Genomic DNA, 18,097 nt, shown 5'->3' on the forward strand with positions numbered 1-18,097 from the left:
GGGACAATACGATTTCTCAGCCGAATTGTCCATCCGCGATGACTCTATCTCAGCTGGAGATCTTTGTTCGGGCTCTGTCTCGGTAGGTATCCCCACTGGGCAGGAGATTGGAACGGAGACTGATAAGAAGCAGACTGTTGGGCTGGATATAGTATGTTACATCCGTAATTAAGGCTCGTATGGGGCTGACGTACCCGCACAGCATGGCCTGTTGGTCAACATCTTTCTATCCTCAGCCCATCTATAATTTTCGACGGGGCTCGACAGCTGGGACGTCAATTGATTTTCCCACAGTCAACTGTCTGGGGTTCATATATTACACCATTTACAATGGTGCTTTCCTATTTTCACCAGTGATTCGCGCCCAATACGCATCTCGGCATCCACTCTCGGAAGAGCCTACGGTCCGCCTCAACGACTTCGCCTTCGCGGTTCACGCGGTGATCATGAGTCTGGTTGTGTATTCGCAATTCTGGCCAATGATTTGGGGTCTACAGGTTTCCCGCTTTCAAAGGATCAGCAAGCCCATAGCGGGCTTATTTTGGGGGTCCGTCTTGGCACCACTCATCGCGATTTGGGTTGTTTTGGCAAAGAGCCCTGACGGGGGTCATGATCCTTCGACTTGGGCGTGGATCGATGTGGTAAGTTTAATCCGCAAGGCATCCCTAGGTCCTTCGTGTGGCAATCTAACGCAGGAACCATCTTTTTCCAGATCTACATATTTTCCTATATCAAGCTCGTCATCACGGTTGTGAAGTATGTACCGCAGGCCTGGATGAACTACAAGTGTCAGTCGACCTTGGGCTGGAACATCAATCAAATCTTGCTGGACTTGGCCGGCGGTGTGCTGTCACTACTTCAGCTCATCATGGACTCGAGCCTCCAGAGCGACTGGAGCGGTATTACCGGAAATCCGGTTAAGCTTTTCCTGGGGAATATTACGATCATCTCCGATCTGATTTTCATAACTCAGCACTACATCCTATATCGAGGGGCGGAGTCCAAGCCCGGATATCCGCATTCGGATGCCGACTCGACCGCGCCTCTATTGGCTGAGGAGTCCGCGCAAGCCAGATGATATGGAGGGGAGCATCTATAGAACGTATCAAGCAAATGTGAAACCGCGGGGCCGAATTAAAGACATTGTGGAGAAGGAACTACTATTTTTGCAATGTGAACAATCTGTGTTCGGCAGTTGGGTTGGTCACCGTGCGTTGAGACATTGGGGGCGTAAGGCTAGCAAACCTTCCACCATCTCCCAATCTTGGACATGTCTCGCGTAAAGTCGGGTCTGCTGGTTTAACAACTCAAAGTCTTATTTGGGATACTCTTTATTTGTGCAAAGAATCTTGAAAATCTTGGAAGCTAGAAGATGTTTGCGTCAGCCCTACCCAGCTCGCAAAGATGAAACTCAAATGAATATGAGCACGTCAGTCGTGTACATCTCACTTTCCTATTACATGATTCAGTGCGTCAGCGTTGGTTACTTGGCAGAAATGGAAGCGTGGCCAAATGTCTACGTGCCCTTGACCACCAAGTTCCCCACCGACATTGCAGGACTGTCGACGACCCGATCAATCGATCAATCTGCTTGATAATGTAATGCAGCCACCTTTTGCGGCTCGTGAGACACCGCTTCTCGTGTTTGGGGACCTTGCCCCACTGGACCGGAGCGTGGAATGTGAGTGGTGGAAGGGGCGACTAAGCACTAATTTTTTGCGAACTGGCCAATGGCAAGGGATCCAGGGGTAGTGACAGGGGTCGAGGTGGAGCCCCACCGGGTTCTAACCGTCGGTGTCGGGTTCAGCGGCCCCTCAGCTGACCCCCCGGACCATATCCTTAACTCATCGCTCCAATCCCTGCTTGTTTCAGGGATGGATCAGCGTAACATGCTGTCTCGTCAATCCTCGACACCTGAGCTGGCCTATGCCACATTTACAGGTTTGGTCGGAAACCCGATACTACCTTTATGCTGCCGTTGCGTCGAGGCGCCCAGACCGCAAAAGGGTTTGCTTTTTTTAGAGACAGAGAGAGAACGAGATAGAGAAATAGAGAGAGAAAGATGATTGGGAATTCCATTATGCGTAGGCAAAAGTACGATTGTTTACAAGATGCCTTTTCACGAAATAGGCATTCCCCTCCGTACATATATCGTCATAGAAAGAACAACACGATTACTAGATCTGGATTAGGGTCCATCGAGAAGATTCCGGAGTCCTTGGAAATCTAGATAATGGAATTGTAATCAAGTCCCAGCACAGTGGGAAGACGTTCTGACCTGGGCTTTGCTCCAAGTGGGACCCCGCAGCGACCATAAGCCGCATGTCTACAAAGGGTTTAACTCCGCGACGTATTCCCATATGGGATTGTCGTATCTAGCTCGTCCGTACGGACAACCTATCATCGCCATGCAATGGAATATTTCTTGGCTCATATTTTCAGCCCCGTACCGCTCTATTCGATAGCCGGATTGCTCAGCCCTACTGACCGGACCAATAAGCGTCCTTCCAACCCTATTCTTTGCTGCGCATCTCCCCTCTTACGTCGATCACCTTGGCTGCCAAAAATCGTGCATAATGTGCCATGCTCCGGGCCCCGGGGTCAGGATTGATCTGATTCATTGTGATTCATGGTTCTGGGAGTCCCACGGGGCGGGTCGATCTCATCGTCCCTCCAATCCCTACTTGCCCTTCCTTTTTTTTTTTATTGAACATGCGAACTGCATGTTTCTTCCTTCTTTCTGAGTCAAGACTGTTGCAGATCTCTTCTCGGTAATTTTTGGTTTTAAAATCGCATTTATCTTACGGGGCACACCTGGACCAAGAAAGCACTGCCTCGAACATTCTTTCTTATACACAGCTCAGGCTTCCAATCCATCACTATATTTACGGTTCCTGAATGCAACAGCCACTGTTATTCTGGAGCACTTCAATTCTCCACTGGACGGGATATAATCAAAGCTTATAACTCCCGCTAACTCCCGCCTGGATCGGGAATCCACCACGTTTATTCATCTATCCACGGACCTTCATCTGCTCTGTCCCGGACACGGGACTTAACGGACCACAATTTCTTCCGCAGCCTTGTGTTAATTGCTATGCGTATTAACAATTCCCCTTCAACGACCTTATTGGACTTGGACCGAGAAATTGATATATTATATTCACTATCGGACTGCGTTGTTCTCAATCAGCGTGCAAAATCATTGCCTGACATGTCCAACGAGCGCAATAATTACGCTGTCGCCACCTCTGGCGGATTGATAGCGCCTGGCAATACGCCATGTAGTCTGCCTCCACATCTGGTAGGCCTGACGGAAATCCCTGTCAGCTCATCGTCATCGCACACGCATTCGGCTGGGCTGCAGCCTTCCCTGGGCTATGCACCCGTCCACCCCGATTCCACGGGTTCTTTTCTAGCCCCAGAAGGCTATCTATCAGATCAAAGGGCCTCCCCCGCTAGCGACGCCATGGGATCTCTTTACACTTGGTCTAGTGCCTCTGATGCAGAGATGCTTCCACCTCCCGCTTCGGTAGACTCTGCCATCTGCTCTGCCTCTTCTTCGCCCTTCATGACACCCTACTTCGCCTTTGACTCCGCCCACGCTTCGATGGGTCAGCTGCTCCCAGAGACTGGCTACACTCATCAAGAAATCGGTCAGTGGTGCATGAATAGTCATGCCACCGGTAACTTCCAGTCTGCAACATCATACCCAGCTATCGGCCCTCGATACCAACAGGCCGAAACAACGGAAATGCCTCCAGCGGACTACGCATCTCTCAACGAGAACATGAACACATCCGCACCATGGTTCAACATTCAAGCCGATGGCTATCTATCGCCACCCACAGTCACCGCTGCCTCAGTCTCAACCCTCGACACAACCTCAGTAATGAGCACCTCCCCAACTCCAACTACAATCTCCGATCTCGACATCCCAATGCCAACTCTCCAACCCAACTCCCCACCGAAAAATCGAGCCGATCTATCCCACTACGGAATTCCAACTGGGGACGGAGAATGGCGCTGCGCCCACCCGGGCTGTACATCCCAGTCCTCATTCAAACGAGGCTGTGATCTGCGGAAGCATTTCAACCGTCATCAGAAACACCTCTTCTGTCGATATGAGGGATGTCCGCAGTCCAGACATGGCGGTTTCTCTAGTAAGAAAGACCGTACTCGTCATGAGGCGAGGCACAACCCCGGTGTTGTCTGCGAGTGGGAGGGATGTGGACGTGTATTCAGCCGGGTGGATAACATGAGGGATCATTTGCGGAGGATCCATCGTCGTGGAGTGAGTACTTGACCGTGGGCTGGTCCTCACATCCCAATTGTTGGCTATTTTTATGTTTTACTTTGTTTGGTTTCATTTTCGAATCTGTAAGAGATACGCATGGGATAGCGGGTATGGTTTGGCGAAATGGAAGATGGTGAAATTACTATATGAAAAGGAGTCAAGAAAGGCAATGGGAAATGACCCCAGGAATGGACCTTGGGCATAAGAGTTCGAAGCTATGTTGTGAAGTATAACGGCTGGACGGTTACTATTTCCACTTATCTAGATTGAATCTCGAAATTGATTTTTTTTAACTTAATCTACTACACGATATCTGTGTGCTTAGAAGTGCTTAGAAAAGTGATCACTACCTAACATTGAACTAACACAGAATCTACATACATCTCACCTGGGCATAGTCCTGCCAGGTACCCAACTAGAAAATGCATACGCAAGTCATATGAAGGAGATCTAAAAAAGGTTTCACACAACGCTCTTTTACTTCGGTTGAGTCCATCTAGTCCGGTTCCCAATTCAGCTAATGTACACAGCAACCCCTGGTAGCCCTTAGTCCTACGCCCAGTCCGTTTCTATATAAATATCCGAGACTCTATTTTTGTTTCCAGCCCCGAGCATCTCCAGTATTTACAACGAAAATAGACCATAAAACCCATCTGACATTCCATTCACACCGGCTGAGCCGAGTGGAATGCGACCCGACTGCCTTGAGATCGGAATTCTTGAATCTAGCCAAGACGTTGAATCGAAATGAGCAGCTAAGGAATATGGTATGTAGACTCAGCCATAATCTCGGCAATCATCACTTAAGTCATGACTATCTTCCCCTGGGATTATGTATATCATCTGTGGAATTGACGAAATGCATTCTTCGTGACCCAATGCCGCGTATTGGGGCCCCTCCCCGAGCAGACCAGTGGAATGTTGGAATGAGGGTACCGCATCAGCAGTGACATTCATCTGTATCTTATTACTCCAAAGGGCTGGCTTTGGATTTCGAGTCCATCTATTCTGCGCTATCTTTATTTTTTTTTTATTTTATCTTTTTTTATATATTTTTTTTTTTTTTTTTTTTTTTTTTCAATCTTAGTTGTGACGTTGCAGCAAATTAGATCCTTCACTGCAACCGCTGTAATTGTCGTCCTGTTTCTTTCGTTTCAAGTCATTTGATTTAACTTTGACAGTTCATCGATCGGGCGTGGACACGTTTAGTGTAGCCGGTTCGTGGAACCATGTTCTGGAAACTTTCTGTTATCAGATAGTTGCTCGGCTCTGAAGTCAACATTGCCTGTGCCGTATACCGCTACGAGTTCCTCTTGTCAAGGCTAGTCGATGCCTTAAATCGACTTAGAGAAAGCCTAAAGTATTCAATCCACGGATACTCTTAGATTCAGAATGACTTTGGAAGCCTTAGAACGGTCCCCCGTGCGGCCCGTGAAATCGTACATTTTATTTCTTTATGATGACTGTGTTTGACACTCTGGGCGCACAGAATCAGAGACCCTGATAACCTTCAAGGCTAAACAGTCGACACCAGGGACCAACGCAGAATGAGGCGGTCGTTTCAAACAGAAAATGCCTCGACTTGGCGCCACGGTCAGATTATGTCGGATCTAGCTGGGAAGTAGAGGTTAGAAAATGCAACATCGCACGAATCTCATGGATGACAGTTTATCTTTCAATATCCCAAAAATTGAAGCATGGCATGGATCTGTCCCGAGGTCGATTCCCGTTCACATGATGCCTGTGCCATGCGGCTCTTACCCGAGTGTCTTAGTGCGAAAATTGGCAAACCCTGGTCAGCCATTCGGGTCGTATAACCCTGTGGTATGTATCACGACATACATCTAAACTGCCCCGTCGTGCCAGATTCCAAGGCTCCTAGGTTCATCTGAATTCAACTCTAGGATTACCCTTGATCTTTAGAGTAGCATTGCAGCGTTGAACAGATTTCGCTCTGGATTTCCCACTTAGTAGAGTTACATGGCCCTAGGTACACAGCAGTGGAATCTAATTGTTCGCAGGTGCCGAGCTGCATCGGCGAGATACCGAGATTAATTTTCCGAGCCTTGTGTGACGGTAGGCGGCTCAAATCACCTGATATGCCAACAAAACCGCCAAGAGTCATTAAAGGGCTGTTGAAAAGGTGTTATACCTATATTGTTTCTTATTTTAGAAAATCTGTATAGATGCAATGTGGTCATGGTGGCGGTTCTGAAACGTTTACCCGACTCCCCCACTGATACGTAAGTGGCGGATAGATCGACCCGATATTATCACCGAGAAATAAGATTGCCTTACCGCTAGTCGCATGTAGGGCAAGTCAATTCGATCTCTAGTACAGCCCTACGGGCATCCCCCAGATAAATTGAACGTACGTTGTAGGAATTGAATTAAGCAACCGTTCAAATGTTTTATCTAGATTCTACTACGGGCAGAATATTTTTGGCATTTAGGTATCACATGTTCATTTAGATGCGTGACTGGAACATTCTAGGCACAGCCTATATGTACAATTTATTTACATTGAAATGTTTACCAGCCGTCACGGCCACCAGGAGCATTGTCGATGTGCTGGCGAGCCTGGTACTTAACCTTCTCACGGTCGACGAAGTCAAGACCCTTGGACTCGACCTCACGGTCGATGAAGGCACCAGCAATGCCGGCCATGATCTCCTTGGCCTTCTCGTGGCTAGGGGGCTTGCCTATTAGCCATTGTCAGCTCGGGATCTTCTTTTTTGGTACTGTTTCGTGTTGAGGGGCAATTGGTTGAGAAAGGATGGGTCGAGTGGGTCTTACCCTCGCGCGCCTCGTGCTCCTCGTAGGCCTTAGCGGCCTCGTAGCTGGCGGCACCGGCGAGCAGCTCGTGGGTGAAGCTGGCCTCGTGCTCACGGGGCTCAGAGTTGTTCCACTGCTGGTGGTGGGAAGCCTGCTCGGAGTCGCCTGGAGAAGAAGCCAAGATGTTAGTCAATGCTTGGGAAGCTTGGATTGCTTGGCGAAGCGGCTCCATGCAGTCCGAAGATGTAGATGTCAACAACTTACCGCTGAACCAACCCATTTTGATATATTTGTATGGAGATTGTGAATTGAGTAAGAGAAAGAGAGATGTTGATGAGAGAGAAAGAGAACAAGAAGAGGGAGGGATAGGGGGTGAGGAGGGGTTCATATAGGTACGGACTTAGGGGGGGGGGGGGGGTCCACATGAGGTGCTGATCATCGATTTCACATTTGCCCCTCTACCCTGGGCGGGGTCACGCCACTGAGCGGGTCAAACAGGGGAGAAAAGAGGCAGCAAACGTGTTAAAAGTACGATGATTGGATTGCTATGTATTGCTCAGGTCCTTTTCAAAATCCAAAACGATTGACCAACTCCCCGATTGCCGTGATCCTGGCATGGACCCTGTTCAATGCCACATAGGGGAGATAGAGAGAGACAAATCGGGGGAAGAGATAAATAGAAGACAGAGGAATAACGAGTGGATCATTTTACAATGGCGGTGACAAGCACCCACAACCAAACACATAATGAATGTCCCGTGTATCATCATGCTTCTAACAGTGATAAGTGGTATCATCGAATCGAGTAATAAACAAAGATAGAAAGAGCTGCTCAGAACGAATCAAAAGAAAGGTATCGCAGATGAGAAAGTCATTAACTCGTAAAGGGGTTTCGCAAAGGTACCGAGGTGGGCTGTCGTGATATGATCTGATCTCACATCCCCTCGGTGGGTCGCAACGCTAAGAAGGTCACAGCAACGCAAATCAACAAAGGAAGACATCATCCATTTAGCCGCCTCCGACGGCCTCGTGTACTGCCGATAGGACGTTGTGCGAGAACTCCACGGAGTATTGGGTCATCTTTGCTTTTATCAACATGATGGACACGAACATGCCTGTAAACAAAACCTCCGGAATTAGCTAAGTGACATTACAAAAGACTATGATATCTTTGACATACCGTTGAAGATTGTCGGGTCTGGGATACTTATGTTGCTGATCCGGGCAGAACGGACAGACATAGCCAGGCGAGTTATGCACTAGGCCATGCCGCATCATCTCATTTTTACGTTTAAACCCTTTCCCGCCTACACCACGAGGGCAGCCTTCTACGGGACAGAAATGTGGCCGATCTGACGAGTGCACATTTGCATGGGAACTATTCCTGGATTAGGGACGCGTGCGTTGGCATGGGCGGGCAGGCTTACTTGAGCAGATATTGGGTTTGAAATGGGGCCGCGGTACACCCAGGATGTGTACATTTGTAGACACCTATATTCGTGATTGCTGATCCATCTTCTGGTGAAGGATGCGAGCTGAATGAAGTCCGCTCCCCGGCGGTGGAGGCCACTGGCTCCGTGGGAGTGGGATAGCTTGTGGCCGGGCTTTTGGCAATCATCGAGGAGTGATGATGATTGGATTCCGATGGAGGTGGCGGTGGGGGTGGTGGCGGCGGAGGAATTTGCTGCTCGCTTGACACGGCGGAGGTTGGCGTACGCCAGAAAGATGGCTGTGAGGCCGGAGAAGCATTGGTGGATATATCTTTGATGCTGATAGGAGAGAGATGAGAGAGCGGACTAGGAGGGATCTGCGGTAAAAGACTAGGTAATTGACGCTCGTGAGGGGAATCATTGCGCGACGTAGCAGACGGTGGGTAGGAGTAAGAAGGGGGAGGAGGAAAGCCGTTGATCCGAGCTGAGGAGAACTCAGATTGTGATAGTCCTAAGGCGGAGTGAATAGAGGGTAGGCTGTGCGTATTACCGCCCGTATCTGGGGAAGCTCCGACACATGAATTGGGAGGCGAGGCTAGTGACTGGAGAGACGGGAGAGAGATGCGAGAGTGCAGTTCTGGCTGCTTGGAATCAGGGGAGTGTCCTTCTGCAGTTGAGGTTCTTCGATGCGGCGCGAGATATATCGGCGGGCCTGTCGGTGGAGCGGTGAGGGACAGGAGACGGGGACGTTGCGGGGAGAAGGCTGGTTTGAGATCTTGCGACGGGACGGGCGGAGGGAGGATACGCTCGGGCGATTGAGGGGATTCGTCCTCGCGTTCTTTCACCGGGGGCGATGTTATTGTCGGCGGACGAGCGGCAGGTTTTGACTCGAATTTCGGCGGCGGCAGGTCCTTGGGGAATCGATCCAAATCCTGGGCTCTGCCCTGTTTAGGGGACCAGTTCAACGGTTGTTCCTCAGCCTGGGTCGCAACTTCCGGATTGTCTGGTCCCATGATCCTCATCAGCACACCATCGCCGAAACGTGTTTGCGGCTGGGTCCCCGGCTGGTGGTGCTTACGGGAACGGTCATGCGTTCCCTTGTCGCACTCGGCCGCGGAGGCGAACGGCGGTGGTTCCTCCCCCACCCCATAATTGATCTTTTGCGGGACCAGTTGTGGGGAGCGATTGAACGCTTCTTCCGAGACGTAGATGTCGCACGTCATAGAGGCGGGTGGGGGGTGCATGGGCATAGGGTGATGTGATGTGTAAGACGCTAGGAAGCTGAGGGCAAATCCATCCGGACTATCGATCTAAGGGAGGGAACGTTAGCTTTTGAGACTCTTTCAACTCACAATGTATGCCCAATAAGAGGGTTGGAAAAGCAATATTGGAACCCGAAACACGGAATCATGCAAAACACTACCCGGCGCCTAGATGAGATGCGACCAGAGTGCTGGAAGATGTCGTCACAGGGGAATTCCCACACACCTAAATCAAAGGAGAGAACATATGGAAGAAAAACAAAACGGGAACAAGAAAGTAGGGGAGGCTCCAAGGACTATGGACAAAGAGGGGGGAACAAGAAAAGAGGGGAAAGCTTCGAGAGAACAAGATGAGGCTGAAAAAAGAAAGAACAAACTTACCGAGAAAGAACCAAAATGGAACCTTGAACGGGTCGGGTGAGGCTCAACGCAGCGGCTCCATCGGATCTCATGAGGGAAGGAAAGAAGAGAAATGAGAAAAAAAAGAGGGGAAAATGACAAGATATGAGCTAGCAAATCATCCACGTCAACGCACGGGAGAGAGAGAAATGCGGCTCTTGCAGTAACTCGGGAGTGGGTCGAGGCTCCTAGGAAATTCCCCGCAGGCCTGAATCCATTGTCTTCTGATGTATTGATTTCTTTACTTCTACATTTACGCTCTAGAATCCGCTGACCGGTGCAGATGATTGCTCGGAGGATTAGGGGAACAAGAAGAGGGAGAGGGAAAGAGAGGGGGGGGGGGGAGGAGGAGGGGATGGCAGTCCCCAAGTCGTACACACCCTTTTTCCTTTTTTTTTCTCTCTTTTTTTGGAACACTTCATCCAGGCTCCACTATTCGCTTTTCCTCAATAATTTCGGAATCAACAACCGGGGAAAGTATGAGTGGTGGTCACGTCCACGAATCCCCTCTTTCCCTCTCCCCACTTCCCCCATACACACTCTTGGACCTCCCGACCCAGGAATGGAAGCTGCACAAAGCGAGGCTCCACCCTGCTAATTAAGCCCATTTGGACGTCGTACGTATGTCAGATGTGGTTCTATCTCACTGTTCCGGAGCCTTGTGCTTCGGAGTACGGAGTATCATAAACTATCAGATAAGGGAATGGGAATCATGACAACGCATCCGTTTCAAGAGCCTTGTCCCGGCGCAGTTCAAAAGGGCAAATCACGCGGCCCGCGCCGAGATGCTCTAACTGGATGATTCTAACGAGTCTCGTACTAACCGGGGACGGTGTAGGAAGTGGGTTCTTCACCCCTTTTCGGTTTTGTTGCTTCTGACGTGCAAATTAATTGTCGGGGTTTGGGATTTTAGATTTTTGGTTTTCCCACTTTTCCATTTTTGCTTTTTTTTCTCTGATCCTCTTCTTGCATTTTCCAGTTTCCCTCGGGTGTCAAGGTTTTTTATTTTCTTTTTTATTTTTCGCCCCCTCAGCCTCACTCACGTTTACGTAGAGCCGCAGGGCCAAACGCAGCCTCATTCCTGCCGCCCCGCTTTCTCTACACCAATCACCTGGTCACGCCCACGAATCCTACGCCCATTATAACTGATGGGCGATGGAATATTATAGGATGACCAGTTATCACGTTCAAATTGGAATGAGGATTCGTAATGTATCAAAACAAAGTTCTGTTGCACTGGCGTGACAAGTATTGGCGCCCGCAGAATTACGGGCCAGATTCAACGTGGTTAGTGCTGACTCTGCACGGACTTTACCGTCATTGCGCCTAGAACTAATGAAGTAGGGGGAAGGGCAATCATTCTCAAGTACCCAGTACTTCTTCGAATCATTCCCTAGGATCTACAGACCAGGTCATTTCAGATTGCCTATGTACAGTGGAATTCCAAGGCCGACCGACTAGTAATGCTATTTATCATGGCCAAACAATAAGAGTCATCTTTGGTGTAGAAAAGCCCATGAAGAAATGAGGAGAAAAACCCCGAAAATCCCACCCCTACCGAGGTCCTCCGGTCCTTTTACAACTTCCCCTGCGAGAGTCGTTGCACCCGCTGCACCCGTTCCCACGCTCCCATCGCAAAAGGTTTAGCCCGCTTAGCATACTCTCCCGCCCGGGCACTACTGGCCTGACGCCCTGCAAACCGGGCCGCAATGCCCTGCATGATGACGGAGCCTCGGAACGCAAAGAACGCATCACCCCAAAGAATATCCTCAGCAGGATTGTATCCAGCCACCTCACTGTACCAACGCATGCAGTCCTCACGCGTCGGCAGCCCTGGCACCCGCCCGGTCTGGAACGTCTCTAGTTGAGAATCCGCGCCCTCCATGATCCACGGACTGCTCAGGTTGCAAAAGTCCGACAGTGGATGCCCGACCGTTGCCATCTCCCAGTCGAGAATTCCTATTACCCGCGGCTCGGTCTTGTGGAAGATCATATTGTCTATCTTGTAGTCTCCGTGGACGAGAGTTCCGCGGTCGCGTGGCTGCGAGGACTTTTGTGCGAAGAACTGCACCATGTCGTCGAAGTAAGGGAGTTCGCCGACGGGCTCTTTGGTGTCAGCGTCCACTACCGCTGCTTGCGCTTTCGAGATGGTGTTGAACGTGGCGAGTTGGCGGTCGAAGAAGTTCGTTGGCTTGCCAAATCCTTCAAGACCTACGGATGAGGGCACCACCGAGTGAAACTTCGCAAGGGTTTGCACGGCATTCTTCCATCTAAAACGGTATAAGTCTGATGTGGGCTTTCAGCGTGGAGTTGTGCGTGAAACGTACAATGCATTCCTCTCCTCTGCACTGACTCCAGGCATCGCTGGGTCGGTGAAGTGCCGCCCATCCAGGAATTCCATAATGTAGAACGGTGTCCCAATCACGTCGTTATCCTCACACAGGCAGAACACCTCCGGTACTGGTACATCGGTCCCACCCAATGCCTTGATGATTTGGTATTCTCGCTCCACGCGATGTGCCGTCTTCGACAGCAGCTTTCCAGGAGGCTTCTTCCGCAGCACGACCTTCCTACCATCGGCGGTGGTGAGCTGGTAGGTGGGGTTGGATTGGCCAAAACCGAACTGCCATGTCTCAGCAAGGGCATTCATGTCTCTATATCAGTGGCCAACTCACCTGCTTGATATCCAGTGGCGTCTTGAGTGCTGGTACGTTCTGGTCAATATACCGCTCCAACGAGGGCAGGTCTATAGGCTGGCGCACAGCTCCCGCCATGATTGTAGATATGGATATGTGTGTTCGAGAGAAAGAGCAAGACAAATAATGCAGGAGAAGCTTCCAGTAATGGCCAGGTTTGAATTCAAGGGATATATACAAGTGGCAAGTTCAAGGCATTAATTTGCACAGCCGTGAACCTCGGCAGTAGCCAATCCCCGAAAACCCTCGGCGTCCCCAGCGGAGCGGGGAGAGCTGCCCACACCGCCTTGACAGAATTGCTACAGTGGTCGCTAGAGGCCGTACTACCGACGCCCGTCACGCGTTTAGTGAAACGCGTCCCAGCGGTGAAAGTGGAAGCGCAAGGGACAAAAGATCCCCACACCGACACCGCAATTTCTAGAATCAATTGACCATTGGACCCATACCTGCTCCAGTTTTCCTTTCTTCTCTTTCCCATCTCTTTCTCCATTGATCCTATTTCCTTGCCATGACCAAAGAGACCTCCCCACCTACCGACACAACCACCCACCAACCCCCCTCCCTCCCGACCTCTCCGCTCCCCAAACGCACTAAGATCGCCGCCATGACTACCGATGCCCCCGCTGTTACCTCTATCCAGCAGCCCATGCCCCCGCTGCTGGTGAAGAAGCTTGTTGATTCCGCTCGCGCCCCCACGAGGGGCTCTGCTTTCGCTGCGGGGTACGATATGTACAGCGCCAAGGAGACCGTCATCCCTGCAAAGGGAAAGGCTATGGTTGATACTGGCATTGCCATTGCTGTGCCTGAGGGAACTTGTATGTCAATTGATCGAAATTTGAGCTTCCAACATGGAGCAGGGCAAATTGAGTGGGAAGGCGTGGTGGCTGATTTTTTCCCCCTGCAGACGGCCGTGTTGCTCCTCGTAGCGGTCTTGCTTCTAAGCACTTCATCGATACAGGTGCTGGTGTTATTGACGCCGACTACCGAGGCGAGGTGAAGGTTTTGCTGTTTAACCACTCGGATGTCGACTTTCCTGGTACGGTCTCTATTGAAGCTACTTTTGCAAGGTAAATTGCTGATCCACGGTTTGAAAATAGTCAAGGAGGGGGATCGCATTGCTCAGCTGGTTCTTGAGAGGGTGAGTCAAGTTTTATAAATTCCCAGCTCGTTGAGTTGTGCTCTAACATGTTTCGTTACGCAGATCTACACCCCTGAGGTGACTGTCGTCGAGGAGTTGGAGGAGAGTGTTCGTGGTGCTGGTGGATTCGGCAGCACTGGCATTTGAATTGCCAATATTGATACCTGACACCATTGATTAGAAAGTCACGGAGTACATCTAATGGGAAATGGTTCCCGGGATGATTTAATGATTTATATGTCGACAACGACCCAATCAACAGAAAAATTCATCACTTCAGCTTTGAAAGTATGCATGCATTGGTCTAATGGAGTCTATATTCAGACCCTGGTCGTCCCATCATGATGTTATCTCCGATCGTATTCTACCCTATTGTAAATGAGTGGGCATATCCTCCTTGCGCCACTCCTGCACAGCAAATTGAACCAGAGGGTCGCGCAAGAATCGCGCGTTCCGCACCAAACGCACTTCAGCCGCTTTAGTACGACGCAGGTACTCTTGCTTCTCTTGCTCCTCGGGTGTCAAACCTCCATTCTGGGACGACGCCGACATAAGTTCTGCATCACGGGCCTCCATCGTCCGCTCCAAAATACTGTGCATGCTGGAGAGGACCTTGGTAGTGGCCTGGGCTAATGGGAGGTTGCTAGGTACCACGTCATCTGGTGAGACCCAGGAGGCGGTATTTCGCAAGTCTGGGCTAGCGGCGTCGACGGCTTCTCGAAGTCGGGCAACCGTCAACGCGGCGAACATGTCGCCTGTGCCGCTGAAGAAGCAGTCTAGTGCGGGGACATCAATGCGGAAAAGACGCGGGGACCCGTCGGATCGGGTCGTGGAGCCAATGACTGTTAGGTAGTTCTCTGGTGGGCTTGGAGTTGAACCTGACTGCGACAATTTGAATAGTTGCACGGAGGTGATGATGACATGGGGAACGGCGTAGATGCGGTGGATGGCGGTGATGGCCTCTGCTAGTGTGGCCAGAGAAGTGATTTTGATGCCGGACAGGACCCTATTGGAGTTTAGAGGGGTGCACGCTTGTGAGATATAGCACTGGTCTTAGATGAACTCACTCTGCTTCAAATTGATTGGGCAGGATCAAGTCTGCATGGTGGATGGTCTTTTTATAGGCCGGAACGACGTCGTCATTGACATATAGTCGGCCCTGATCTCCCATTACTGGGTCCAGTACTATATTGCAGATTAGATTCAAATCCAAAGCTTGCTTGCATAATTCTACTGGAGTTACAGGACTCACCCCAAAAGAAGGAGCCGGGCTTATTCTCAGCCTTCTTTTGCAGATCAATTCCAATTGCACCGACGGCTTCCACAGCCGCCGCACTCGGGGCATAGCCTGACAACATGACGTCAAAGTCCGTGAGGTTACTCTGACACAGACCCTGGTATAGATCTGTTATCTCCTGGGCAGTTGCACGAGTACCCTTGAACTGCCGGTATCCAGTATGGTTGCCTACCAAAGCTAGTTAGCTTTGAACATGATATATCTCATCGGGTGACACCGATGAGTCGACCCCAATGGCACGAGACGATAGAAAACGCACTGAAATGCACAGTATTCAAAGCTGCCACTTCACAGCCCAAGGACTGCATGACAAACTCGGCCATTGTATTACCCACATGGCTAAAAAGATCAGTTTGATGTCGCATGACTCTTATCATCGAAGTAGGATCTCAACGTACCCATAAACGACCTAATCCGTGTTAGTTTCTGAATAAACTTACCCGGAAATTAAACTTACATGACTGGCGACTGCCAGTACCCGGGTTTCAGGTACAAGCAATTCGGACATTGTGAGATTGATGAGAGTGAAGGTGGTCGTAAATTGTGGGGGTTTGGACGGGGAAGTCACTGACATTCCTATTACCTAATTCTCATTGGCTTCCGTCTTACAGTATGGAGCCCGATAAGAGAGATACAGTATGGGCAGAATGCGTGTTATGAAAATAAGTCTTTGTCCTGTGTTTGGATAATCGACATGTCTTTTGTTTGATCAGGAGTTGTAACCCGTGTCTGGGCTCCTTGCATGGTGCGCGATTCCTTTAATTTCAGCCTCGCACATTGTACTCGGACAATACAACCCAATCGGAATGAGTGAAAATTGAGTAACGATCGATCAATTGATCTATCATTGGAAGTAGTTTCAGATGAAGAGAGCCAAGATTGCTCAGCCTTCAAAATCGGCATCAAATATCCTGAATCTGTACCTAGTTCTGTATGCACCTATACTCCGTGCAGGCGGGGCGTTCTAGAGGCTAGAGCTGCCGCTCTTGTGCGCGTTTCTGCTTAGTAAATCTCATGGCTTCAAGAGACCATGGATATCACGTGACCGATACACCTCAATATGAGCCTCATCCGTTTCCAACTCAGAAACCCACCCTCAACATACTTTTGGTTAAAAAAACCCATAAGCTTGATACAGCATAAACTCGGCTCGAGATAGACCTAACTGGAGCTGAATATTTGGTTTAGGGTGTGGGAACTTATTATTGGATTGGAGAGGTGACCAGATGTGGCTCACCTGAGATTAACGGATGCCTCCAATCAAAGCTCTGATGTCGAAGCTCAGGAAATTCGTTTGACTAGCTCAGGTTGATTACGAGGAGCCAAGCCTTTTCCCAAGAAGATTCCCGAGGTCGTGAAGACTATATTGGGGTAATTGTTGCTGCCAAGCGCTTTGGCAATGTGACGACGGATGTAAAGCGCTCAACCTTGGAACCTTGTCTGATACTACCCATTCAACGGACATCTGCAATATCACTGCTGAAGGGGAGGTCTTGAAATTGCTGTGCGAGAGACCAAGTACACGCTGCGCGAATACGACATCGGTGGGAAAGCAGGGGATCTCTATCGTCCACAACGTCGGTCAAGCACACATCACCCCCGGGGCCGTGGACCGCGCCAAGATTCAATAAGCTGGTGATGCCGTTTCTACAAGGTGGAAGGCCGTATATAGCAAATTTCAACCGAAATAGCAGGTCTTTCGTGACGCAATCAATATATGTGATTCCGGAGGCTGTAGCATGGTGGAGCCGGACAGATCCACTATAGCTCCATAGATAAATGGGTCGCATCAATCCTTTCTGCCAAAAGCTATAAGAGCCTTGCCAATATTGAAGCCATCGCTCTGAGGTGCAAGCGGTGAACACCGCCTCCCACCACCGAGGAGGTTGAAGATGAGAACCCGCGAGGACGACGCGCAGGTCAAACCGTCAAAACTCGACCCGAAGATTGAATTATTGTCAATGCCGGATCCCCATTGAAAGGAGTCGAGTTGAGGATATGAGTCCTGAGTATGCCTAATAGAAAGGGCCGTAGACCCGTGTTAGGTCAATCCAAGCAGTCAACGCGGGATTGAACGGAATTGACCAGAAGACGTGCGTCGTTGTGTTCTTACATGCGATTGGTTAACCAGCACAACAGCGTCGATCAAGAAGAAAACACATTGGACACAAGCAATTTTTGCCGACGCAAATCACCAAAATCCAGCATCGTTAGATATACATAATTCATATAGTCTACGAGTTGTTTGGACATGCTTTGGTGTTTCGACTCATAACCGAGAGGCGAGTACTCAAAAGAAGGGTGAATGTGGATTCGTCACAACTTCCAAGTCAATGGCCTCGACCAAAGCTGAGCATCCCCGTTAAGTGATCAACCCCGATCATCCCTACTCCGGCTTATACTTTTTGTTTGAACTAATCCCTTCTAAGCATTCGGTCCTGACAATTGGTCCTTGCACCCATGCAAGTTCCCCTGAACCAGACTCTCTCTGTCGGGCTGCGGGATCCACAGACCGATCTAGTCCTTGCGGCCATGTCTTTTCTTGGTCTTGGCTTGACTTGCCTGCCCGGCTTTTCTAAGATTAAAAGTCCAAACAGGATCAGTGCGGTGCTCCGTGCTTTTGCCGATTTCCCGCTTATACATGGTCTGTTTCCCTCGTGGGCAGCGGGCTTCGGACATGCCTTGAGCCTCTCGTGCTGTTGGGGGCCGACAACCGTGAATGGCCATGACGAGTTGTTAATAGTGTGTGGTCGTGTCTTTCACTCTTTTTTTCGCCCGTTTGTGGCTCGTCACTCATTTTTAG

The 18,097-nt window shown here is 49.9% G+C and overlaps 7 protein-coding genes across 7 annotated transcripts; 2 read left to right on the forward strand and 5 right to left on the reverse strand.

Moving 5' to 3' along the window:
- Window positions 1–38: 38 nt before the first annotated feature.
- Window positions 39–1,078, forward strand: N7484_010154 (putative L-cystine transporter; the record flags this gene model as incomplete). Its single annotated transcript, XM_057120541.1, has 4 exons — window positions 39–82; window positions 134–151; window positions 203–641; window positions 713–1,078. The coding sequence occupies 4 exons, from the start codon at window positions 39–41 to the stop codon at window positions 1,076–1,078; spliced, it is 867 nt and encodes a 288-aa protein (XP_056970096.1).
- Window positions 1,079–3,214: 2,136 nt separating this feature from the next.
- Window positions 3,215–4,306, forward strand: N7484_010155 (putative C2H2 transcription factor; the record flags this gene model as incomplete). The annotated part of the gene is made up of 1 exon (XM_057120542.1): window positions 3,215–4,306. The coding sequence occupies one exon, from the start codon at window positions 3,215–3,217 to the stop codon at window positions 4,304–4,306; it is 1,092 nt and encodes a 363-aa protein (XP_056970097.1).
- Window positions 4,307–6,829: 2,523 nt separating this feature from the next.
- On the reverse strand, window positions 6,830–7,352 carry N7484_010156 (DUF3759 domain-containing protein; the record flags this gene model as incomplete). Its single annotated transcript, XM_057120543.1, has 3 exons — window positions 6,830–6,999; window positions 7,094–7,237; window positions 7,337–7,352. 3 exons carry the CDS (start codon window positions 7,350–7,352, stop codon window positions 6,830–6,832), a joined length of 330 nt encoding a protein of 109 aa, XP_056970098.1.
- Window positions 7,353–8,072: 720 nt separating this feature from the next.
- On the reverse strand, window positions 8,073–9,752 carry N7484_010157 (uncharacterized protein; the record flags this gene model as incomplete). The annotated part of the gene is made up of 3 exons (XM_057120544.1): window positions 8,073–8,187; window positions 8,253–8,450; window positions 8,500–9,752. The coding sequence occupies 3 exons, from the start codon at window positions 9,750–9,752 to the stop codon at window positions 8,073–8,075; spliced, it is 1,566 nt and encodes a 521-aa protein (XP_056970099.1).
- Window positions 9,753–11,739: 1,987 nt separating this feature from the next.
- On the reverse strand, window positions 11,740–12,937 carry N7484_010158 (phosphotransferase family protein; the record flags this gene model as incomplete). Its single annotated transcript, XM_057120545.1, has 3 exons — window positions 11,740–12,433; window positions 12,491–12,786; window positions 12,839–12,937. 3 exons carry the CDS (start codon window positions 12,935–12,937, stop codon window positions 11,740–11,742), a joined length of 1,089 nt encoding a protein of 362 aa, XP_056970100.1.
- Window positions 12,938–14,366: 1,429 nt separating this feature from the next.
- Window positions 14,367–15,802, reverse strand: N7484_010159 (pyridoxal kinase; the record flags this gene model as incomplete). Its single annotated transcript, XM_057120546.1, has 6 exons — window positions 14,367–15,003; window positions 15,065–15,182; window positions 15,250–15,462; window positions 15,554–15,633; window positions 15,693–15,703; window positions 15,752–15,802. 6 exons carry the CDS (start codon window positions 15,800–15,802, stop codon window positions 14,367–14,369), a joined length of 1,110 nt encoding a protein of 369 aa, XP_056970101.1.
- A 2,009-nt stretch (window positions 15,803–17,811) lies between these two features.
- On the reverse strand, window positions 17,812–18,021 carry N7484_010160 (uncharacterized protein; the record flags this gene model as incomplete). Its single annotated transcript, XM_057120547.1, has 1 exon — window positions 17,812–18,021. The coding sequence occupies one exon, from the start codon at window positions 18,019–18,021 to the stop codon at window positions 17,812–17,814; it is 210 nt and encodes a 69-aa protein (XP_056970102.1).
- Between the last annotated feature and the right edge of the window lie 76 nt (window positions 18,022–18,097).

The sequence above is a fragment of the Penicillium longicatenatum genome (genome assembly GCF_028827895.1).
Source record: "Penicillium longicatenatum strain IBT 33135 chromosome Unknown contig_6_segment0_segment0, whole genome shotgun sequence".
NCBI classification, from domain to species: domain Eukaryota; kingdom Fungi; phylum Ascomycota; class Eurotiomycetes; order Eurotiales; family Aspergillaceae; genus Penicillium; species Penicillium longicatenatum.